Genomic DNA, 21,470 nt, shown 5'->3' on the forward strand with positions numbered 1-21,470 from the left:
GTCCAGATCATGACTTAGGCCTAAATATAATGGTTTTAGGGATAAATAAATCCTTTTTTTTTTTTTTTAGTTTAAATGCATTACTGCACATAGACTAGCTCATGCTTTCCGCCTGGAACAGCAACATACAAAGTTTGAGCAGATTCATTACCCTATTTCCCCCCATACTGAAACAAATTAGCAAAATTAATTTGAATCCATCAGTTTGAAGTCAGCGATATATATTATACATAATCTAACAATGTTTGGGTCATTTTATAGTTGGACTTGACTTAGGCCGTTACTTGAACCCAATGAAGCAGCAAAGCCAAGCCCCGGAGCATCTGAATGGTAAATTAGAAATGGTGCTTTGTTTAATAGCTTGCTGTGGTAACAATAAAGACATTCTGGGCCCTGTGGAAAGAGTAATTGAAGAGTGTATACACACAATTTATGACCATACAAGACAGGCAGTTAGACCTACTTAATTGTTTAAGCTTTAGTCATTTATGGAGGAAATACTGAGCCCTCTGCCGTGTAGTAGACCCACCAGAAGTTTTACCGCTCAACTGTGGAGAGCAGTTTTAATGTTTGAAATGATTCCAAACAATGCTCAACTGAAGATCCTCTTTGCAGAATTATACTGTTTAATATATTTCCACTTGTTCCCGAAAAGCCAATTAAAATTTGATTGGGTATTGGCTAACAGCCTTTCATTTTCAACAAGGTTCAAAGTGAGAATGAGAATTTCAATCAACACTTCTGTTTAAAAATCCTCCTGAAAATGAGTAGACACAGATGAAGTTCTGTGGCAGAGGCCTCATTGCAGGTTGTTCACTTATAAACAGGTTTATACTATACTGTTGGATTGAGGACATGATTAGCAGGTGACAGCTATGCCACACCTGCGATGGACTGGTGACCTGTCCAGGGTGCCTCCCACCTTACACCTGGGATAGGCTTGTAGTGATGAGGGATAAAACACTTTAAAACTTACCTGGACTTACAGTACTTCTGACAGTAGAGCATAGTTTGATATCTGGAAGAGTAGATATGTTAGTCCCACACACACACGCATCAAAACAATAACTCAATCATGTAGGACAATTAACATGAACTTTTCTTTTTATTTATTACAAATGTACAGCTTAGGAGTTTTCTAGTATGATTTAATCGTTTTTGCTTAGTCTTATTTTTCTAGTTTGTACAGTTTATCTCCACTAAAACAATTTGTCCCATCACCATTCTCCAACAGGAGGAGTCATGCGCTCCATAGAAAACAGTCGTCAAGCAACTCAGTGCAGCACCCAGTGCCTGAACTGAACCACTTTCCATGTGGGAGGGGGAAGAGGGGAGGGGGGGGGGCGCATAATAGACAGGCTTTTTTTTAAATCTTTTTGGACAATGGCTAATTCTGTGCATTGTGCTGGAAGGCATGGTGGGGTAATGGTGAGAACGCAACAGGCAGATTCTGTGGTTTCTACAGTTTGGGTAAACAGAGAACCCATCAGGTCAGTGGCTAAAAGAGTGGTACAGTTAAGGGGTGGGGAGGGGTGGATTTGTCCATGTGCAATGGCTTCCCACCTCAGGTCCACCGAGCTGAGATGAGCGTAGTGCTAAAGCGAGGGACGAAGCCCTCTTTCCTCATTCTCTCCATCTCTGCACTCTGACCTTACGTTCACCATGGCAAAGAAATAAGATGGTGAATAGGGGGACAAAAAGAATATCTCCCAAAAATAATCAGACGTTTAGCTTAATAAAAAAATACTGAGAAAATATATCATATGTTTAATATATATGTGTCTACTCTACACGTGTTGTTCTTGGGAGGTAAAAGGTATGGAAGAGAGAGAGAGAGAGCGCGAGCAGTTTTATGATCAATGAACGCCGTGCATGACAACATGATGCCACTGTAGACCAGTCTAGCAGATGTGCAAAGGCAATAACAATTCTAAGACAATCTTTTGACACATTTTAAAGGGAACATAAATATGATCCCATTTCCCACATAGATTTAAAATAACAACAAAACAATAATAACAACAAAAAACAGAGATCACAACTTAAAATTGAAATGCAAGGGATGGATTGGCCGGTATAAACACACACATACACATACATACATAGATATAGACACACATACACACACACACAAAATAAAGAATGCAACAGGAGCTTAAGGCTTTAAGAATGAAATAGGATATGAAAAATGCTAAAGTAACCACGTATTAGTGAACTAATTTTGATCAAGCTAACGTAGTGCTTTGCCAACCGAGGTTGATGGACAGGGTAGTGTTGTCGATAAATAGTGCGCGTGGTCAAGTGTATGTGTGAGCGTGCTTTGGGAGTGTGTGTTAAGAGCTCCAGTTTGACTTCTCTCCCATACACACGGACGCACACACACGTCTCATGAAAAGTACCTGTCAGATAAACTGAGAGTTGGCTGTGCTAGCAGGACCGTGACTACTCTAAATCTACCATTTACGCATCGAATCGATGCCTCAAAAAGTCCAGCAGTAGACAGGCTTCTTTTGGAGGGGAATCTGGAATAAGTTGTATACTGTAATCAGAACCAAGCAAGAGACGGTTGACGGGACCCGTCTTCAATAACTGACATTCGATCACTTGTAGCTTATTTCACCTACGCTAAAGGCAAGGGTCTTCGGACTCTGATATACAGTACAGTCTGTCGGCGTACACTCTGATTAAAAACCATGAGTACAACCCTATCCCCCCGAAAAAAAATGTGATGTATTCTTAACAGAATGAACAGGCTTAACTGGTCCAGGAAGGAAGAATTCACACAATTCCAAGAAATCACTAGGCTAATAAAAGAAGGCGGCAAATTGATATTCAAAAAAGCACAACGGAACAAATACCTACAGTAAGTGACATCCAAATAATATGGAAGTCTTTGTTAAAACGCGTCTGTTCCCCAAAAATGAATAGCCTACGAGACAGAGAATACAGCAGATGTGCTAATAATATTTTTAGGCAAATCTACCGGTAGTAATCCCATTACGAAGTGATTGAGATGAGCTTGGTATAGCTTGTGCTACCATCTCTCAGTGAGACAGAGCGCGAGACTCTTCCCTCGTCCTCTGGCCATTCTAGTGTTTTCCGTACATTAACAGCAACCATTGTCTTTTTGTGCTGAAAGGGGATTTCGACAAGACAGAATATCGTACATCCCCTTTCTCCTTTGGCTATTGTTCAACCGCTTCTCCAAACGAGAGAGATCCGTAGACGTAGCAAGAGAGAACGCAGGCCCTGAGCCTGACCGCTACTTGTAGTGGGGAGGAATGGGAGTGTTTCTGGAGAGTTCTTTGAGGATAATTTCACAGGTTTAGAGTACGTGCGGTGGTGTCGAGTCAGCAGCGTTGTTTAGTATCCCCGCGTCCATTTTTCCTCCTCTTCTAACGCTACTGACTGACAAACATGAGTGACAACGCAAAAAAAAAAAAAAAAAAAAAAATCGAAAGAAAAACTCAGTGACAATAACTGTAACAATAATACAAAACTATACTCATTACAATAGATCCAGTGTAAGTGTTTTTTTTTTTTTTTTAAGTCAGTACTTTTGTCCCAAGAGGTACAAGCCAACGGAGCGGCATTTAAAAAAAAAGAAGAAGAAGAAAAAGAAAGACTACTTGGAGAAGTAGAGGAAAGAAAAGATGAAAAGGTAGGCATATTCCATGCTGTCAGGGGACTGACTGAAGCCTGGTTTATAAGGATGGAGCTGGGAGTGTGTTTTGTGTGTGTGAGAGCCAGAGGAGCTACAGTCAAACTGCTCAGAGGTCACCAGCACAACACTGCGAGAGTGTGTGTGTGCGCGTATATGTGTGCGTCTGTCTCTGCGTGTGTGCATGTTTGTGTGTCTGTGTATGTGTTTGTCAAGGAGATGTAGAAGACAGAGCCCCCGTTACCAAAGAACAACAAAGAGCAATAAGAGATTGAGTGAGATGATAAGAGCCATTCCGTTGTATTTCTCCCGTGTGTTCACCGTCTTTCCGCGTTGGTGCTAATGTAGCTGCTTGTAGCTTTTATTTTTCTGTTCTCTTTTTGTTTGTTTTGTTCTGTTTTGCTTGTTTTTTTTCCTCTTTCGTTCACCAGACCCTCTTCCTTCATTCCCTACATGTCTCCATTCATTCATTTCCTCCATCTTAAATTCTGTGTCTTCCTTTATCTCGATTGCGTAGCATTGTATTTTTTTTTCCTTTTTCTCATGTTCCATTCTTCATCTGATTCACACCCCTCCGATCACACCTCCTCCTTTGTGCCGAGCATTCCCCGTCTCCTCCCTCTCCACCTGTCTGTTTGTCTTTCCCCTGCCCATCGGTGCCCCCTCGCCCTGCAGTGGTCACTGTTTCTTCTCGCGGGTAGTGATGGTGACTAGTTGCTTGGCAGCCTTGGCGATGTCATAGGCGCACTGGATGACCTGCTGCGTGAGGAGCTGGTAGTCCACTGTGGTGGCAGACGGCTCAGAGGGCGCGGCCTTACGGCACTCTACCTGCAGGCGGGACGCGCTGGCCGCCAGCAACCTCAGAGAGGAGCGTACAGCATCCAGAGCCGGCCTCTGTCAGAGAGAGAGAGAGAGAGACAGAGACAGGGAGAGAGAGAAAATCAATGTAATGCACTTGTATCAGCCTAAATCAAGTCAACAGAACAAACGGCGTGAGATGAAGAAAGAATGAGTGAATATGAAAGAGGGAGCATTAGACTTACTTTAGGGAAGAGTGAAGCCATTTCTGTGACAGCTGAGTGGATCTTCTCTGAGCACGGCACAAAACTAAAGACAAGGCACAGGCTGTGTTACTGACAGACATATCAACCATTTGTCCAGACTGTCAGTTCTGCAGATACTCAATCTGAAAATCTATTATCCCCCAAAACTCTGTTTCTTTTCAATTTTTAAATATTGTATTACACTAAACTTATTAAATTGACCGATCTATCTATCTATCTGTGTGTGTGTGTGTGTGTGTGTGTGTGTGTACCTTCTTGCTTTTGTGTAACTCTGTTTATTGTTTGGTGTTCTTAACCAGTAATGCTGTTCTTCGTAAATTATTATTTGTCATGAGCGTAGCTTGATCGGGGCAGATATATTTAATGTATTGATGTTTTTATCATGATTGCAGCCTGATTGGGCAGATGTATTTAATGTATTGATGTATTTATGCTGCACAGAACAGATCCTACCTCTCGTGTTTAAACTCCTGGGCGGCTCTCAGAAGCTCTTGGATGTTCTTGGTCACCTGTTCTGTCTTGAGAATGACATCCTCGGTACAGGGCAGGGTGGGGTCGGGTTCTCCACCCTCATCCTCCAGCTCTCCCCTGCCTTCTTCCTCACTGCTACGCCCCACCCTGTTCCACAAACATACACACACTTAAATTCAAGATTACAAACCTGTGAATACATATTCCTGGAGGGCAGGAATCAGGCTTTGCGGACTAACAGGATCAAGAATGAGTGTATGACACAAAGCTCTGTCCCACTCACCCGAGAGATGTGTCATATGTTTGAGTGTTGTCATAATCGCTGTCTGTGCCACTACCATGCTTCTCCACTTTAGGGACCTGACGAACACAAAGGCTAGCAATGAGAATCACAAACAAAAGACATGCTCAACTAACTATTTATTAGGCGCCATCTTAAACATTTCATGGGCTCATGAAGTGAGTTTGTACGGAAACAGAGGGAGCCGTGGGCGGTCCGGGGGTTGACTCACCATGTACCTCCCCACCTCAGTGGACCCTGAGAGGTGGTGTCCACCATACGGAGAAGGGGCTGCAGGTGCCCCCTTTCGCACCTGAGAACGAGTGCAGTCAGAGGGAAAAAATAAAACATTTAAACAAAACGCACATTTCATACTGAGCACCTACTGAGAGGAGAGAGAGGAGACGCTAATAGACATTCAGCAGGTTAAACCCTGGCCAGAAATGAGCAAACCTGCAGATCCCAGTCATGTATAGACATCACTGAGATTAAGAGTGAGAATACACTGATTGTGTAGGCGGTGTTAACAGTCCTGGGCTCAGATAGGTTACAGGTTTAAATATACTTTCACAGAGACCAGACTGCACATGGAGCTGTGGAGGAGCAACAGATAGACAATTTGAAGACGCGGATCACCCATCAAATTATTCATCTTTCATCTATTTTGAGCCATAATGACGCATTATGTTTGTGTCACTTCAGAAGCCAGCTCCATGGTCAATCTAGTCTTACTTAAGTCTCATTTGGTCCTGGCCTAGTTAGTTCAGTTAGTGTAAGAAAAGTACCATGTCACCAAAAGAGTGCAGAGAACATACAGGGACACAGCATCCATCCACCACTTAAATATAAACAGCCAAGACAGTCTAATGCTCCTTAGCTACATTCAGCAGTGGTACATACAGCCAACTAATGTACCACTATGCTGTCTCAGTCAATCTACAGAGGGAGGGCATGACCAGGTACCTCTTTATGACAAAAAAAAAGTATGCAAAACAAAGTGCAATCAAATAAAGCGTTGTGCACCCGCAGAGGACTCATGGTAAAATCCATGTATATGCAAGAGACATACATGGATGGAAATGGTGCATATAAATAAATGGAAGTATGTGCATCAGCGTGTGGAGTATTCAAACACATGGAGTGGAGGGTGGGTGGGTGCAGAGTCACCAAGACAGACAAAATGTCAAACAGATGTGTGACAGTGATGCAGTGTGCAGACAGAGAGAGAGAGCTATGATTTATCTCCAAAGTCCCTGTAGTTCCATATTGACTGCCCTGAGAGTAGACCCAAGACTCATAGACAGTATTCCAGTGTATTAGCACTAGTTTGTGATTTGATCAGTGTTAGATACTGTGTGGAGCAGAGTGAAGAACAGGGTTAATTGGACTGGGGAAAACGTTAAGAACATTCTGATAGTCTCTCTATCCAATTAAGGACATGCTCATCTTGACAAGATAATCTCTCTTGGCAAGGTGGGTGCAGGTTTTCATAGCACAGAGAGCGTTTCTATCCTCTACAGCAAACTACAAAGCCTGTGATGCTTTGTCCTGCTCTGATCCATACTCGTATGCCATTGTGGTGGCACAGAGAGACAGAGGAGTGAAGAGCAGTGTTTCTCAGTGAGGAGAACTCTGGTTCCTTTCATGTGAGGACATGAGGAGTGAGTAGAGAGCAGCTGCCGCAAGGACGGTACAAGGGAACGGACTGCCATAGCCAGGCATTATGGGAAGGCTAGTGGTGCGGCCCACACTGTGGAGGAAGTGCCAGGTGAGAGAGCGAAAGAGAGAGAAAGAGGGCGGTGGTGTGCTTTAATTCACTCTTGCCAAACGCAGGGTGACACTTACACTGGGGCTGAGGGGTTGCAGGCGGCCGGCCAGGGAGTCCAGAGCAGGGGAGAGGGTTTTGGGAGCGGCGGAACCAGGCTCGTACATGGAGAAGGCCTGCCTGTCCCTTCGGAGAGGGGTTGTCGAGGAGGGGACGCCCAGGCTAGAGTCCGTCCCACTACCCCCTTCTCCTCCGACACCTATTCCGCCTAACCCTCCTCCTACCCCCCTCACCCCTCCGGACCACATCCCGGGGTAACCCCCGACTCCGCCTCCGCCGCCGCTGCCCAAACCCCCGGCACCCCCTGCCTGGCCCCCCCGCAACGCACTGTTCTCCATCTGCATCCGCGTGATCTAAGGGAGAGGTGGAGGGGAGGAGGAAGGGGGGAGGAGGGGTCAAAAATAAATCCACACACACAAACGCACACAGAGGAACAGGATACAGTCTGGGTAAAGACAGGGCCTGTGATATCATGCTGGAGGGGGGCAGGCATAAGAGAGAAATGCAGGGACTATGTGTTACATTGATTCAGTGTCTTTTAATGTAGGGATGGACTGGAGACACAGAATGTGCTGTGCTGTGGAGCTATGCTGGACTTACATCAAAATGTCTTGTAGCCCCAAACAACACATGAGAACGACTTAAACAACTGGAACAGCTGGTTTTGATTCAGATTCTTTGTGAATGAATGTGTACATGTTATTAGGTATATGGTGACTGTGCATTGTGGGTAACTGACACTGCAGACGAGGTAATGATGACAACATTGACACAACATTATGAGGAGTGAAATGATATATTAAGATGCAAATCACAAATCACCCAAAATCAGTGTAAATCAATACACACACACAGTGAGTTAATAACAAAACTAAAATGGTAGAATAAAACCCCTCTCCTCTAATTCCCAGCTTGCTGGGCTTGTTGAATGCGGGATGGTGAAGGACATCTCAATGACAGAAAACCAGAATAATCTTCAGTGTGCTGTCCTGTGACAGCTGAAACAGGTATGTGTAACCAGGGACCAGGTCCTGTGTATGTGCATATGGACGTGTGTGTGTGTGTGTGTGTGTGTGTGTCTGCATGCATGAGTGAGGTGGACATGTATGTGCATTTATGTATGTATGGTATGTGATGATGTATATATCTGTGTCTGTATATATAGACAGGTGTGCGTATTTATGTGCGTGTGTTGGCTACCTCTTTCTGCAGCCTCCTCAGCTCCTCACTCAGGTTGTTGTTCACCTTCATAAGCTGCTGGACCTTGGCTTCAGATGAGGCCAGAGCCTTCTTCACCTCCAGATACTCCTGCAGAGTGATGGGTCCGTCCGACAGATCCGACGAGTCCATGCTCTGACAACACAACAGACATCACACACAGACACATGACACACACACACACACACACACACAGACACACACAGCTATTAGCCACAATCCACTTCACTATCATCACATTCTCTTAAATTTAAATACCGACAAGTCCAACTCTCCAGGACTTCTGTCAAAACATATGCACAGTTCCTGAGTATTTACAATGACCACACTGTTTACAGCTTTCACCACTAGGTGCTTCCACGACTACACTAAAGCAAAGCAGATCATAGCACGGCACATGGTCCACCCTGAGAACTCTTTTGGACAAAAGTACTGAAATAAAGACAGAAATGCAAAGCTAAGGATTATGTTTTGTACCTCTGCTTTTACGTCATTCAGTCCTTACAGTTTTCTGAGGACTCGCTCAAACTTCAGGCCAAACAAATGCACTAAAATGAGCAAAACGGAGGAGTAAGCAGGTTGAGAAGGCTGCTCTGTGTGCTCATGGAGGAGGAGAAGCGGAGAAAACAGTGAGGCATTCTTTCCACTCTCTCTTTACTGAAGCTCTGACACTTCCTGTGGCAATGAGAGCATGCTTCAACATGGCTTCCTCCCTCCTACTGCAGAACAATGGCTCTCTGATTGGAGCCTGGAATAGCTGTGATGTCACCCTCAAAGCATGCAGCGGGGCTCGCCGCTGCTCCCGCACTGCATGCCGGGACAGGCTGGGAGGAATGACAAACCTCCCTACGATTCTAAAAGCAGTCACAGAACGTGCGAAGACAGCTCCAAAGCCTCGTCCTTCTCTTGCGGTCGCAGCCAAAGAGGTCTCACGCGTCGCTTTGCCTCCACTGCCAAAACAGCGTCCCACCGTTCAGAGACATTAGCTTTGGCTGTGGGTCTTTGTCACTGATGTTCAGGGTTTTTTTTCTTGGCAGTTTTCCTGGTACATCTTTAAGGATCCTCTTATTGTTATGTCTCAGTTTCCCTGACTCACTATTAGCCTGGCCTGACAGTCCATGGCCTAAAAGCTAAACTTACACCTTGCTGAGTGAATGGGCAGATCGGTATGTGTGTGTGCGTGGCTTTAGCAGAACAGGCGTCTAACCTTAGCACGGTTGTTGCGTTGAGTGTTGCTGTTATTCTGCGTAGTGAGCTCACTGTCCGTGTCTTCGTCAGACGCTACGCTGTCATAATCGTGTTGGTCGTCATCTGGTTGGCTCAGGTCTACGGGCTCTGCCGACCAGAGGATGGTGAACACAGAGAACAGTCAGTCAAGCGAGATCAGCACTGCCACAGCAATAACATCATTGTCATCAGTGTGCATGCACTCATGCACGCACACACACGTCATAATAACACACACATACCATCATCAACACATATACACCATAATATCACAAACACGCGCGCGCACACACACACACACACACGGCTGCTCGCACTAGCTCTATCACTGTGTCTCATTAAGGACGGATTTACGCTCCACTGCTCACCGGTGGGACTGGTAAGACCCTTCCCCTGCTGTCTCCTCTTAGCGTCACTCAGGATGTCTATGATGAGGGTGGCAAACTCCCGGGCGTTGAAACGCGCCAACTTCTGCCGGCCCTGGCGGAGAGAAAAAATTGGAAAGATGTAAAGGGGGGGGGATGCTGTAATGAATCTACACTAAGCTAAGCACAATTCTAGCTGTGGAACAGCTGGGCAAAAACCAAGCCAAAGCAGTAATACCCATACTCTGGAGGACAGCCTGCTAATGAAGCAGCAAAAACCACTAAATTTCCCCTAGACAAAAAGCCACCTTATAAAATAAAAAGAGCTGAGAACAATGCAAGTGTGACCTTGGGAAGGCTGTTGATGTGGCAGAGGGTGGAATAGCTGACCACTGCTTGTGAGTCAACTCTGTCCCTCCTCTTTGCTTCTCTCTATCTCTCTCACTCTCTCTCTCTCTACACAAGACCAAGCTCACATAAACTAAGAGACCAGGAAATTCTCTTCCTGGCCAATCAGCTCAGAGGAAATATTTCGGCGCTTAATGACTGTGCGGTGTTTATATGTTCCCTGTTTAAATGGCAAGAAGTAATACGTGTGTGTTTGGCGACGGTGGTGAGGGGCATCGCAGATTTCCAGTACTTCAACAGCTGGAAACCATCTCTCTCTCTCTCTCTCTCTCTCCCCTCTTCTCCTCCTCCTCCATTTTCCTTCTCTCCCCTCCCTTTCTCCTTCTCTGTACCGGCCAGCGCTGGGCTTCAGACATCATCAAGCCACAAACTCTCTATTTATAGACTCCTGTTTTCATCCTCTCTCTCTCTCTCTCTCCTTTTCCAGCCCACATCATCTAGCCTGCATTGCCCTTCTGTTCTCACATTTGTACTCCCTCTCTGTTCTTCTTCTCCTCTTTTTTTTTTTAAATCCCTCTTGCAAACACGCTGTTCCTCCTCACTGCTTGTGTCGGTGTCTATCTATCACCTGGGAGCCTCCGTCCTGGCTTCTCTCACAGGGAACAGTCTCTTTTCACCCTTATGGCAGCCGGTCTTTCAGCTTTGTCAATGCTGACATTTACAGAGAGAGCCGCTGGGGTGGAGATGTGGAGGTTAATGGGGAGGATGAGCTGATTACCTGGTTGCGTGTGGCCGAATATTCAGGGTTGACGGGCAAGAAGGGCACCGCGCTCCTTTCCGTCACCAGCGTACTGTGGTTCTGAGTCGTAAGCCACACTGACAGACGCAGAGGAGGAAGAAAAGGAGACAGAAAAATAAGTATGTGTGAGAATGAATAACAGCAAGGTCGTTCATTTCAACACACACATACACAACCTACCACCCACATATATATATATACACACACACAAGCACACACACACACACACACACACAAGCACACTCATAGTTTGGTCTTATTGAGGCTTGTTGTCTCTTGCCGAGTGAGCTCAGAGTAAAATGGCAGACTTCCATGGCTGGAAAAACGGAGCCAGGCTGTTAACAGTGTGTGTTTGGCCCCCCAACCCCGGGAAGTGCCTTCCTCTACCCCACACGTCTCAAGCCCCCTGCCTCTAATCTAGCCCTGCTTACCTGCCGCGTCCCAGCCTGCCACCACAGCAACCTACTGCTCCTCTCTCTGAATGGAGGAGGAAAGAAAGGAAGGAGAGTGGGAGAGAAAAAGAGAGAGAGAGAAAGAGAGAGAGGGAGAGACTCAAGAATTCCAGAGGCACTCCCTTGCCAATTCACACTCACTGTCTTCCTCACTTTCCTTCCTGGGTTAAATGTTTTTCCTCTCTCTCTCTCTCTCTCTCTACCTCTCTCTCTCTCTCTCTCCCCCTCTCTCTCTCTCCCCAAGTTTGACTCCTAAGTCAATGCCCTTCTACAGACGGTGTTTATAGTGGAGGGAACATGTGGTCTCCCAGGGAACGAGTTTGTAGGACTAACCCCACGCCCCTCAACAGATTCCACAACTGCAAAAGGAAAAGTCAGCCAGAGAGGCGGAGGCAGAGAGAGAGAGAGAGAGAGAGAGAGAGGAAAAGATGGAGAGTAAAGAGAAGGTATGGTAAAAGAGGAATAGAAAAAGAGCCTCACCAGCATCATTCTCTCTGCGGTCCACCTCGTCGTAAACGTCCATGGCCAGCTCCTCAAAGAGACGGTTATTTAGCTGTCAAAAGGCACACACACAGACACACACACCATTACTCATTAATCTCTGACACTGTATTTCAGACAAATGACAGAAATGCACAAAAGTGAAATACAAAGTGAAAATAACAGACTGAAACACTGTTAAAGCTAAAGAAAAGCATAAACAGCAAGTTTGACACAAGGGAAACATATGGCATTACGGTTGACAGAAGAAGCAAGCACAGAGCTGAGAAAACCACACAAACACTCGACACAAGTAAACTAAAACAGATGTCTGGAGTTATTACACGATACTCTGACCTGAAAAATTTTTAAACTTCCCTTCAAGTTTAAATACACAGTGATATAACGTATATTAAACCTGGGAGAGAATAGTAGTGCACCATAAAAACCAATGTTAAAGTCAGCTCTCATAACTCATAACCAAGTAAAAGAGAGAAAGAGAGGGAGGAGGGAGGGAGGAGGGAGGGATGGAGGGAGGGATGGAGGGAAAAAACAGCAGCAGTAAGAGAGCTTTCACTCACCGCTTGGAGTTTCTTCTTGGCGGCTTTGGCCAGTTCTGAGAGGTCCAGGCTACACAGAGACAAGGACAGGGAAAAGGTAAAAGGACACACAGACAGACAGTCAGACGGTCAGACAGTCAGACAGACAGAGAAAGATGTGGAGATAAAGAGAAAAAAAAAAAAAAGGAGTGAGTAGGGTTATGGATGGATCATGCCTTTCTCTGAGGAGGTGAGGAGCAGAGTGAGACAGGAGAAGAACTACTGTTATGAGGAGGTCACACAATCCTCACTGTCATTCCATCATTATTTTAACCCATCAAAATATTCAGTATTTCTTAACAATGCTTAGAGTTATCCCCATATTTCATATCTATAATAACGACGTATATAGAAGTGATAGATATGATATCGTATAGAGTAGTGTAGGCTGATGATGCTGATGTTGTTTCTAATAAAAATCTTTTTTTTTTTTTAAATATCTTTGAAACTGTCAGTCAGATGCTTTAAGAAGTCCCAAATTAATTTCTTTTCCTCCTTCTCTCCTCCTGCCACCTGCATGAAGGGAATGTGGAGGGGGGAAAAAAACAGAAGAGGAGGGTGGGAGGGGTCTGGAAAAGGGTGGGATGAGAAGAAAGAGAGAGAGATACCTCTGTGTCGGGCACTTAGGGCGAGCTCTGGCTCCACAAGCGCAGCGAGATAGAGAGAACAGAGAACGAGTGAGCAAGAACGAAAAAAAGAGCCAGGGAGACACATACAGACAGAACAGACAGAGAGAGAGAGAGAGAGAGAGACAGACAGAAAGAGACAGAGAGAGAGAGAGAGAGAGAGAGAGAGAGAGAGAAATAGACCTCCACATCAACGCTATGTCTGGGCAGGTCATTTTTTAGTGGCATTCTCAGATGGCTTTCACTCAGCGGTGAAAAGAGCTCAGCGAACAGACAGGCAAGTCAGCATTAGTGTGGGCCCTAAAGACTCTGAGGCCTGATTCAAACTGACTAAAGACACGGCGCAACCTGCTGGCCAAAACACTGAAATACACCCACTGCCAAGTGAGCTAAGCATCAAGTTTATGTTGTGTGCACTCGAAGGGGAAAAAAAAAACAAACACCACACACAGAATGCACAACTACAAAATACCAGCAGATTTTCAATTACAGACTTCTAAATTAAACTTCAATATATGAAAACACACACATACACACACACATCTAAATCTTACCTGTCTGCCATCTGAGGAATGATATAATGCCCATTCTTGTGATCTGCAGAGAGGCCAAAAGTAAAATCATTAAAACATATTTCACGAAGTTATTATAGCCCTTGTCATTTATGGGCCGCAACCACTATTTAACGATGCAGTAGGTTCCTGTTGAAAATGCATTTCCAGTCATGCAGGCATCAGGCTGCATCATAAAAACACTGTGGAGACTTGTGGGTGGAGCCAGTCTAATATCTTTAACGAGAGATGTGATTGGTCTGTCTGCCATGCATCTGCTGTGTGAAAATGCTGAGTGTGCAGACCTGGGCGTCGGCCACACAGGTAGAAGGCCAGTCTGTCCGTCAGCTCGTACTGACACTCAACCAAACGTTCCGCCAACTCCACATGCCCTGCTTGCCTGGAACAGAGACAGCAACACACAGTAGTTAGAGATAACTCACAGATTTGGTCAAATGCGTGTGTGTGTGTGTGTGTGTGTGTGATATATACCTGGCATAGTCCATAGGTGTGCGGCCGTTGATGTCTGGAGCACCAGGGTCGGCCCCGTACACAACCAGTAACTCGGCCTGTAATATCTGCCCTGCTTTGGCTGCCACGTGCAGGGGTGTGGTACCTTTCTCCTGGAGGAGAGAGAATAAAGGGGGTGGGGGTCAGACACATGAGATCTCCTTCTCTTACACCAACCACAATCATCTCCCCTGGGACCCTGTGGTTCACATGAGTAGTAAAAAAAAAAACCACTCCATACTACAGACGTTCTGTCATCACAGAGAAAGCAGCATTAATCCCATATGTGACGCTTCTTCCAGCCTGAGATCTAGCAGCCTACTCTCAACCCCACTACAGAGATGGACTAAACACTTTATTCATGCTACAGCTGAGCTCAGACAGTCCACTGACTGAACCAGTCAGGAATATGATGGTTAGCTGTGCTGAAACAGAGGAGAGCCCAGGACTGGAGGTAGGAGGTACTGCTGTGTTGTGAGTTATTGTTGTGAGCTGCGGGCAGGGAGGGGACGGCGGGCGTGGGACAAAGGGCTCACCGGGTGAAAGAAATTGGCCTGAGCTCCCAGAGACAGCAGCCGCAGGCACGTCTCCAGACTGCCCGTCCGCACACTCGAGTGCAGTTGCTGGAAAGTAAAAGAATAAGAGAGATGAGCAGAGAGAGAGAGAGAGAGAGAGGGAGAGGGATAAAGAGCGCGCTCCTGTGAATCTCCTCATTAGGAGCATTCGATATCGCGACAGCAGGTTGCATTATTCACCGTCGTGGTGTCATTAAGGGGAGTCCTGCAGAGGGCAGGCAGTCAGGGAGCTCAGCTGGACACTTCACCCTTCACACAGACACAGAGAGAGAGAGAGAGAGACAGACAGACAGACAGAGAGACAGACACAGAGAGAGAGAGACAGACGGGCAGACAGACTGACTGGCCTCACCTTACTGAGATCCTTGGTTGTAACCCCGTCATCATCTCGGCAGGGCAGTTTATGAACAAAGGCTAACATCTGGTACTTGGCTCGGATAAATTCTGACTTGGTAGGGCTGGAAAAATAGTGAAGGAGAGAGAGAGAGACAGAGAGAGAGAGAGAGAGTTGAGTGTCACCTCACTAATGGATTCGTGGTGCAGGAGATGCTTGATTAAAAAGTCAATTACTGACATGATTGCTCAGACAGACTTTTACTACTGCTTAACATTTCGGTACATTCCCCATGTTAAGCTCACACCATGTATTCTAATGCTTGTCATATCACAGAATTGTGTGATATTTTTGATTTTAAACCACTGTAAGCATTTACTCAATGCTTTACCTTCATGCAAGTAAGCAGATTTCAGTTTTTTGGGTTGGTTTTTTTTTTCTTCTTTTTTAGTTTTTGTCTTTTAATCCTTCCCAGTGTGTGTTTTAGAGCCAGCCTCAGAGGGACTTCAGGTGCACTTACTGGACTTTGTCTTGAGGGTTAGGTTTCCTGCGACCACTCTGCACCTGCGCTGGGTCCAGCAGGGAATGTTCCCAGATGGAGTTGGCACCGTTACTGGCCAGGGTCTGCACCATCTGAAACACACAAACACACACACACACACACACACAGAGAGGAATGAGCCACAGGTTTTAAGGAAGGTAGTGATCTCAGGTGTCTCCCTGTGCCCCTGTGTACCTGCAGCAGTGAGGGGGGCCAGCCGCTGTGCCGAAGGTGTTTGACGATGGAGATGTGGCGTCCCAGACTCCGGTGCACAGAGCAACACTCATCACAGATCAGGACACCTCGATTTATGCTGGTCCAGCCAGGGTCTGGGAACAGGACACATGGAAAAGACTTTAAAACAGTCCCAAACTTCACTCACACACAATAACAGTACCACGCAAAGCTGGAAAACAAACAAACAAACAAACAAAACAAAACAAATTTAAACACAACCTTTAGAAAGAGAGAGCCATGGAATGTGCCACTGCAGAAGTCATTAAATTTCATTTTTAGGAGAACGAGTCACCCTTGGGGTTAGTTCGGTGACGTGAACAAGAGGGACGGTCACGACACAGATTTGAAGCCTGCGGTCGGGGAAAGGGCCAAACTTTTCCATGGGAAAAAAGTCCGGGTAAGGTCAAGGTTATGCTCAGGTGAGAGCAAAATGACCGAGTCTCATTGTGACAGGAGCCTGCTGCCGGCTACGGCTCTCCCCTCAGGGCCAAGCTAAATGAGACATCCAACATCACCTACATTCACGGTAGACTGGGGTTTCTGTGAACATCACTGCACTACAAACTCAAGCATGACACCAGTTCTCCATAAACAAGTACACTGGGATGTAGGAGACATCATTGCTTACAATGTGAATTGCTTTGGTGAAGTGTGCGAATCAATAGTAATTATCAGTGTTTAAAAAGCGATTAGAATTCAGTGAGCAGACAGTGCCCAGATAAAGGCACAATATCAAACACAGGGGCTGCCAGTCATCATTGATACTGTAAGATAGTGGGTAGAAGTCTTTCACACAACCAGTATATGAAATAAGATTACAATGGATGTCAGTCAGAGTTTTTTATTCTTAAGAGATCCATAAATTACAAACTCAATCAGCACTACAATCAGTTACCTAAAAAGTGTACTACACGTGAATAAGCAACTAGGTTTAAAGCACATGCCTAGGGCTATAACAATGTTTTTAGGACAAAATGATTTTACAGCCGACACTGCAAGAGTGACGGGCTGCAATAATACCAATGAAACACGAGTGCGCCCAGAAACATCAGAGCGTTCAATTACTAAAACGACATCTTAAGACAGGAGTTTAACCTGGAGATCCAATCAGCATAATGCTGACCATAAACATAAGGATGCAGACGCAGCTGTGATGGAGAGTGTACACAGGAGAGCAGATCCCTGCCATAAAGGGACGTACACACAGATGTGCTTCTACTTTATCTCGTACGAAAAAGTTGAGACTCAGAATTCATGCTTCACTGATGGACCCATACGGCTCCACCTCTCCATTTCCGACCTTAACTGCACTCAGTGTGTGTGTGTGTGTGTGTCTAATGAAATTTCACATGCATGCTCTCTCTTTTTCTCTCTCTCTCTCACACACACACACACTACACTACACTGCATATGGTGCCACATTGTTTTGTACTGACACAAGTGAGAAAACTCCTGTTTTGTCTGTTTATTCCTCCCTGTACCGCTAAAGTGTGGTGAACTCCAACATGCGGACTCAATGATGAAGGATGGTCTGGCAGCGTAAACGATCATGTGTCAGCATAGTACCACAATTAAGGGAGACACCAAAAACATTCCTCTACTACAAAGCTGGGGAAGGACTCCAGTCACAGGAACGTGGCCTTCAGCATTCAGGTAGCATTAGCGTGTCAGCTAGAAGATTGTAGGGTACTGAAGGGTCACAACAAAGTCACAACATAAATCAACATGCAGAGACAGCACAGACCAGAGCAGCAAAGAGAACTCTCTCTCTTTCACACACACACACACACACACACACACACACACACACATATTCCTGGAGAACGAGCAGCTGTGGACGGGAGAGCAGCTGCAATGCCCCCCCAAGGGGCAGGTGGAGCTAACTGTTGCAAGGCCAAGGTTGGGCCCACAGTGATGACCACAATAACAGGGTTGGCACTGCTGACTACCAAACTGAGCCTCTTGTGTCTCCTCTCAAGCCCTGTTTCAAAAGAGCATCCTAAAACTGGAGGGTATATTCTCTACAAAGCTAATGGTGTTGTGAGGAGATTCAAGTAATGAAAATGGGTTTATGTTAATGATTCAGAATAAATCAAATTAATGAAAACTGAGACACACCCATGGATTTGACAAACATGAAACAGGTAAACAAGACTCAAGTCAAAGAGACCCAATCATATTTATTATGTCTCAAATACACGGGTCATGTCTGGGTCCAATGAATACCCATGTTTCTTTTGATGATTACGATACTCATCTGCAGCTGTGTAGCAGTGTGACGTTTTCGTTATCATTTCTATATTAACATAAAACGAGAAAGATCTAAATAAATTACGACTTCAGTTGCCACTGAACAGCACTGAATTTAGTGCAACATTCAACATGGATGGCAAGACCGAGGAAACAGAAATTTCAGTGAGAAAGTAAGCAAAGAATCATACGAAAATGTCCAAGTTATGTAATTAGGACGGGATCCGGGGGCAGATATCTTTTTGTCAACTTTACGTTACATTTGTGTATGGTGGATCTGCCATCAAAATAACAGACCATAATGAGAAAATTAGTATCTCTCTATTATATTACACAATTTGATAGACATGAAAGCTGTGAAATTAACCGGCAATCGAAAGCTATCACACTTGCCGAGCACCTAGCGTCTATGGGAATATTTGAGTATATTTTTCCCATGGCAGTCAGTTTTGATTTGTTGGCAAATATGGTAGTATTACTGCCAGATAACACAATACAACATAGTAATTTTTGTGACCTGAGTGAAGCTAAGTGACCCAAGCCGTGCCAACAACGGCTTTGCCTATCCTAGCAGGTAACCAGATATGAAAATGCAACGTTAGGTTAGCAAGTGATGATAACAGCTACAATGAAGCGCAAGATTTGGTAGAACTGTTGTGTTTCATTGTTAGTCTGTTGCCCAGAAGTTATAAGACTGTTAAACGACAAGTGACAAATAAAAACATGGGATCTTAAAAAGTTATCAGAAGTTTACTATCCAGTGAGTTGACCTACAAGCTTCACAGTGTTATGCTTGATTTGGCTAAATCAACTACCCATATAGGACTGCTGACCTCAGAACAGTCGCGTGTCTGCTAGAGTTATTACTCATACTGAGGGAAATTAACATCACTGGCTATTAAAAATAGGAAGATGAACTACAAATCTGCCATCAGGAATCACCCAGAAAGCTAGGTTAGACAGCATCAATCACCAGTCAAGATCTAGTGAACACTTCAAGCTAGCTAATAACATGCTAATACAGTAAACAGTGCGTAGGCTGGCAGTTAGCTTAATAAATGAATTCGACAAGTGGTAACACATTAAACAAGACAGCAATGTTACAGTCTCTGGACAACTTAGTTCATTCGCTGGCTTGCCAACCCAACAAGATAAGATATCTACCCTGTGTTCGTTCGTTAACGTTATCCTTAGCTTCTAGTTGTTTGCTAACTTGATAGCTAACTTAACCAAAGCTAACTACCCAGGGAGCTCAAAGGAGGTGAAATGTCCCCTTAACTTGTCAGCCACTCGTCAAACGGCTGGCTACGGAACGTTGATAACACTAGCTAACAAGCGGACAGTACATAAAATTATTATATTTATTGGCCAACATCAGTGGGCACACAGACGCAAGTAGCTAGGAAGCTAGCTATGGTTAGTCTGATATAAATTGGCAGGAAAGGTGTAAACATTGTCCCACTCGACCATTTTAACACAGCTTATAAGGTAATAGTTAGCAAGCAAGCTATCTGGATATTGTCATGGAGAACTGCCTTCCATGGGCGCCTGTACAGCCAGTGATTCAAGGCCATTTTCCTGTTTCATTGATCCAGTATCCCAAAGGCAGACTTGGGCCTGCTATTCCACCTCCTGTCGTTAACTCGCCCTTTAACGAGTTAGCTACTTCCAACAACGCTGAACCATAAATTTCAACGTACCTGGTGCACTGCAGTCTGCGCACACCTCGCTTCTTTGGACTTTTCTCGACATTTCAATAAGTACCACTTTCGCAGTGGTTATTGAAAACTCTACTGAATGTCGACGATGTTTGCCGTTCCCGAGAGCGACGTCTGCAGCTCCGATGCCGCCCCGAATGCCCGGAAGCCGGCGAAAAGCTCTCCAGTCTTCCCGACCCTCACCCCTCTCTCTCTCTCTCTCTCTCTCTCTCCCTCGCTCTATCTTTTCCCCTTTCCTCCCTCTGTCCTTGTTGAGAGGAACGACTCTGCGTTTTATGTCTATAGCCTAACAGTAATGATATGTGTCTTTCTTACTGTGTCAGTACAATCCAGCGGACGTAAACGACTCCCTCTGTAATACCGATTGTCTGCACTGTTGGCTAACTCTAGCTAACAATTATCCAAACTGCTTCATAGCTGTTGAAAGAGAAAAGGGGTGGGAGCCTGAAAAGTATCTAAATACGACGTATATTTACATCTGGCACCTCACACAGAAATACAGCACAGGCATAATGTGTCCCTAAAATCCTCCCTCTATCGCCCTCCTCTCTTCTCGCATACAGTCCGCTACTCACGAGAGTTGAGCTAAATCATAGAAGTGCTGAGATCATGCGGATATTGCCAATCACATACTGCCTTGATGATGACTTTACCCCTCATTCATGTGAAAGGTTTTATATTTTCGAGAAAATGTGTGGATTTAGCAAAGATGGAAATTAATAACAGCTGTATCTAGTGCGCTTATGAAAATAGCAACCAGGAAACAAAATAACAGGGGGTTGAGGAAATAAGAAATAAATTGTAACTATGGTTCGATTAATGGGCTAAATGTTTAATGGTAAACATGGCAGAACACAGTTTAATAGTTGACAAATGCGAATATTCTATTACTATAATACAGTCATATTAAACAACTGACAGTTGGGATGTAGTTCATCAACTTGAATTCAATGGCAAGAACAATAATAAAAACTAATCGCAAAAATAGGTAATGCCAAAGAGTAGACATACATGGTAAATCCTGACATCACTGTTGGTTGTCAAGCGTTTAATAAGAGTAACAACGGCAGCATCAGCACCTATCGCACTATCACCGGTAAAGGGATGGGAGCGATTGAGACTTATGCGTTTATGGGCGTTCGTTGATTTTAAAGGATGAGCGAGTGAGAGGGAGCAAGTGAGGCAGAGCGAGCGAGCGAGAGAGAGAGAGAGACAGAGAGAGAGAGAGAGAGAGAGAGAGAGGACGACTAACATGCATATTAGGTTTGAGTAATCTCACAGTATCCACAGATAGTTTAAGTATTCGCCCATTAGACATTTATGTGATACGGAAGACATG

General features: G+C 44.9%; 1 protein-coding gene across 1 annotated transcript; it reads right to left on the reverse strand.

The window, feature by feature from the left end:
• Window positions 1-3,624: 3,624 nt before the first annotated feature.
• On the reverse strand, window positions 3,625-20,321 carry git1 (G protein-coupled receptor kinase interacting ArfGAP 1). The gene is made up of 21 exons (XM_030778129.1): window positions 20,114-20,321; window positions 16,122-16,255; window positions 15,906-16,018; window positions 15,404-15,509; window positions 15,013-15,099; window positions 14,459-14,589; window positions 14,272-14,366; window positions 13,970-14,012; window positions 13,764-13,766; window positions 12,772-12,820; window positions 12,191-12,263; window positions 11,238-11,335; window positions 10,064-10,226; window positions 9,727-9,845; window positions 8,502-8,654; window positions 7,322-7,654; window positions 5,709-5,789; window positions 5,480-5,556; window positions 5,179-5,343; window positions 4,705-4,768; window positions 3,625-4,555 (listed from the first exon to the last, which is right to left on the reverse strand). The coding sequence occupies exons 1-21, from the start codon at window positions 20,163-20,165 to the stop codon at window positions 4,340-4,342; spliced, it is 2,355 nt and encodes a 784-aa protein (XP_030633989.1). The 5' UTR covers window positions 20,166-20,321; the 3' UTR covers window positions 3,625-4,339.
• Between the last annotated feature and the right edge of the window lie 1,149 nt (window positions 20,322-21,470).

Source organism: Chanos chanos, chromosome 6, assembly GCF_902362185.1.
Source record: "Chanos chanos chromosome 6, fChaCha1.1, whole genome shotgun sequence".
Taxonomy (NCBI): Eukaryota; Metazoa; Chordata; class Actinopteri; order Gonorynchiformes; family Chanidae; genus Chanos; species Chanos chanos.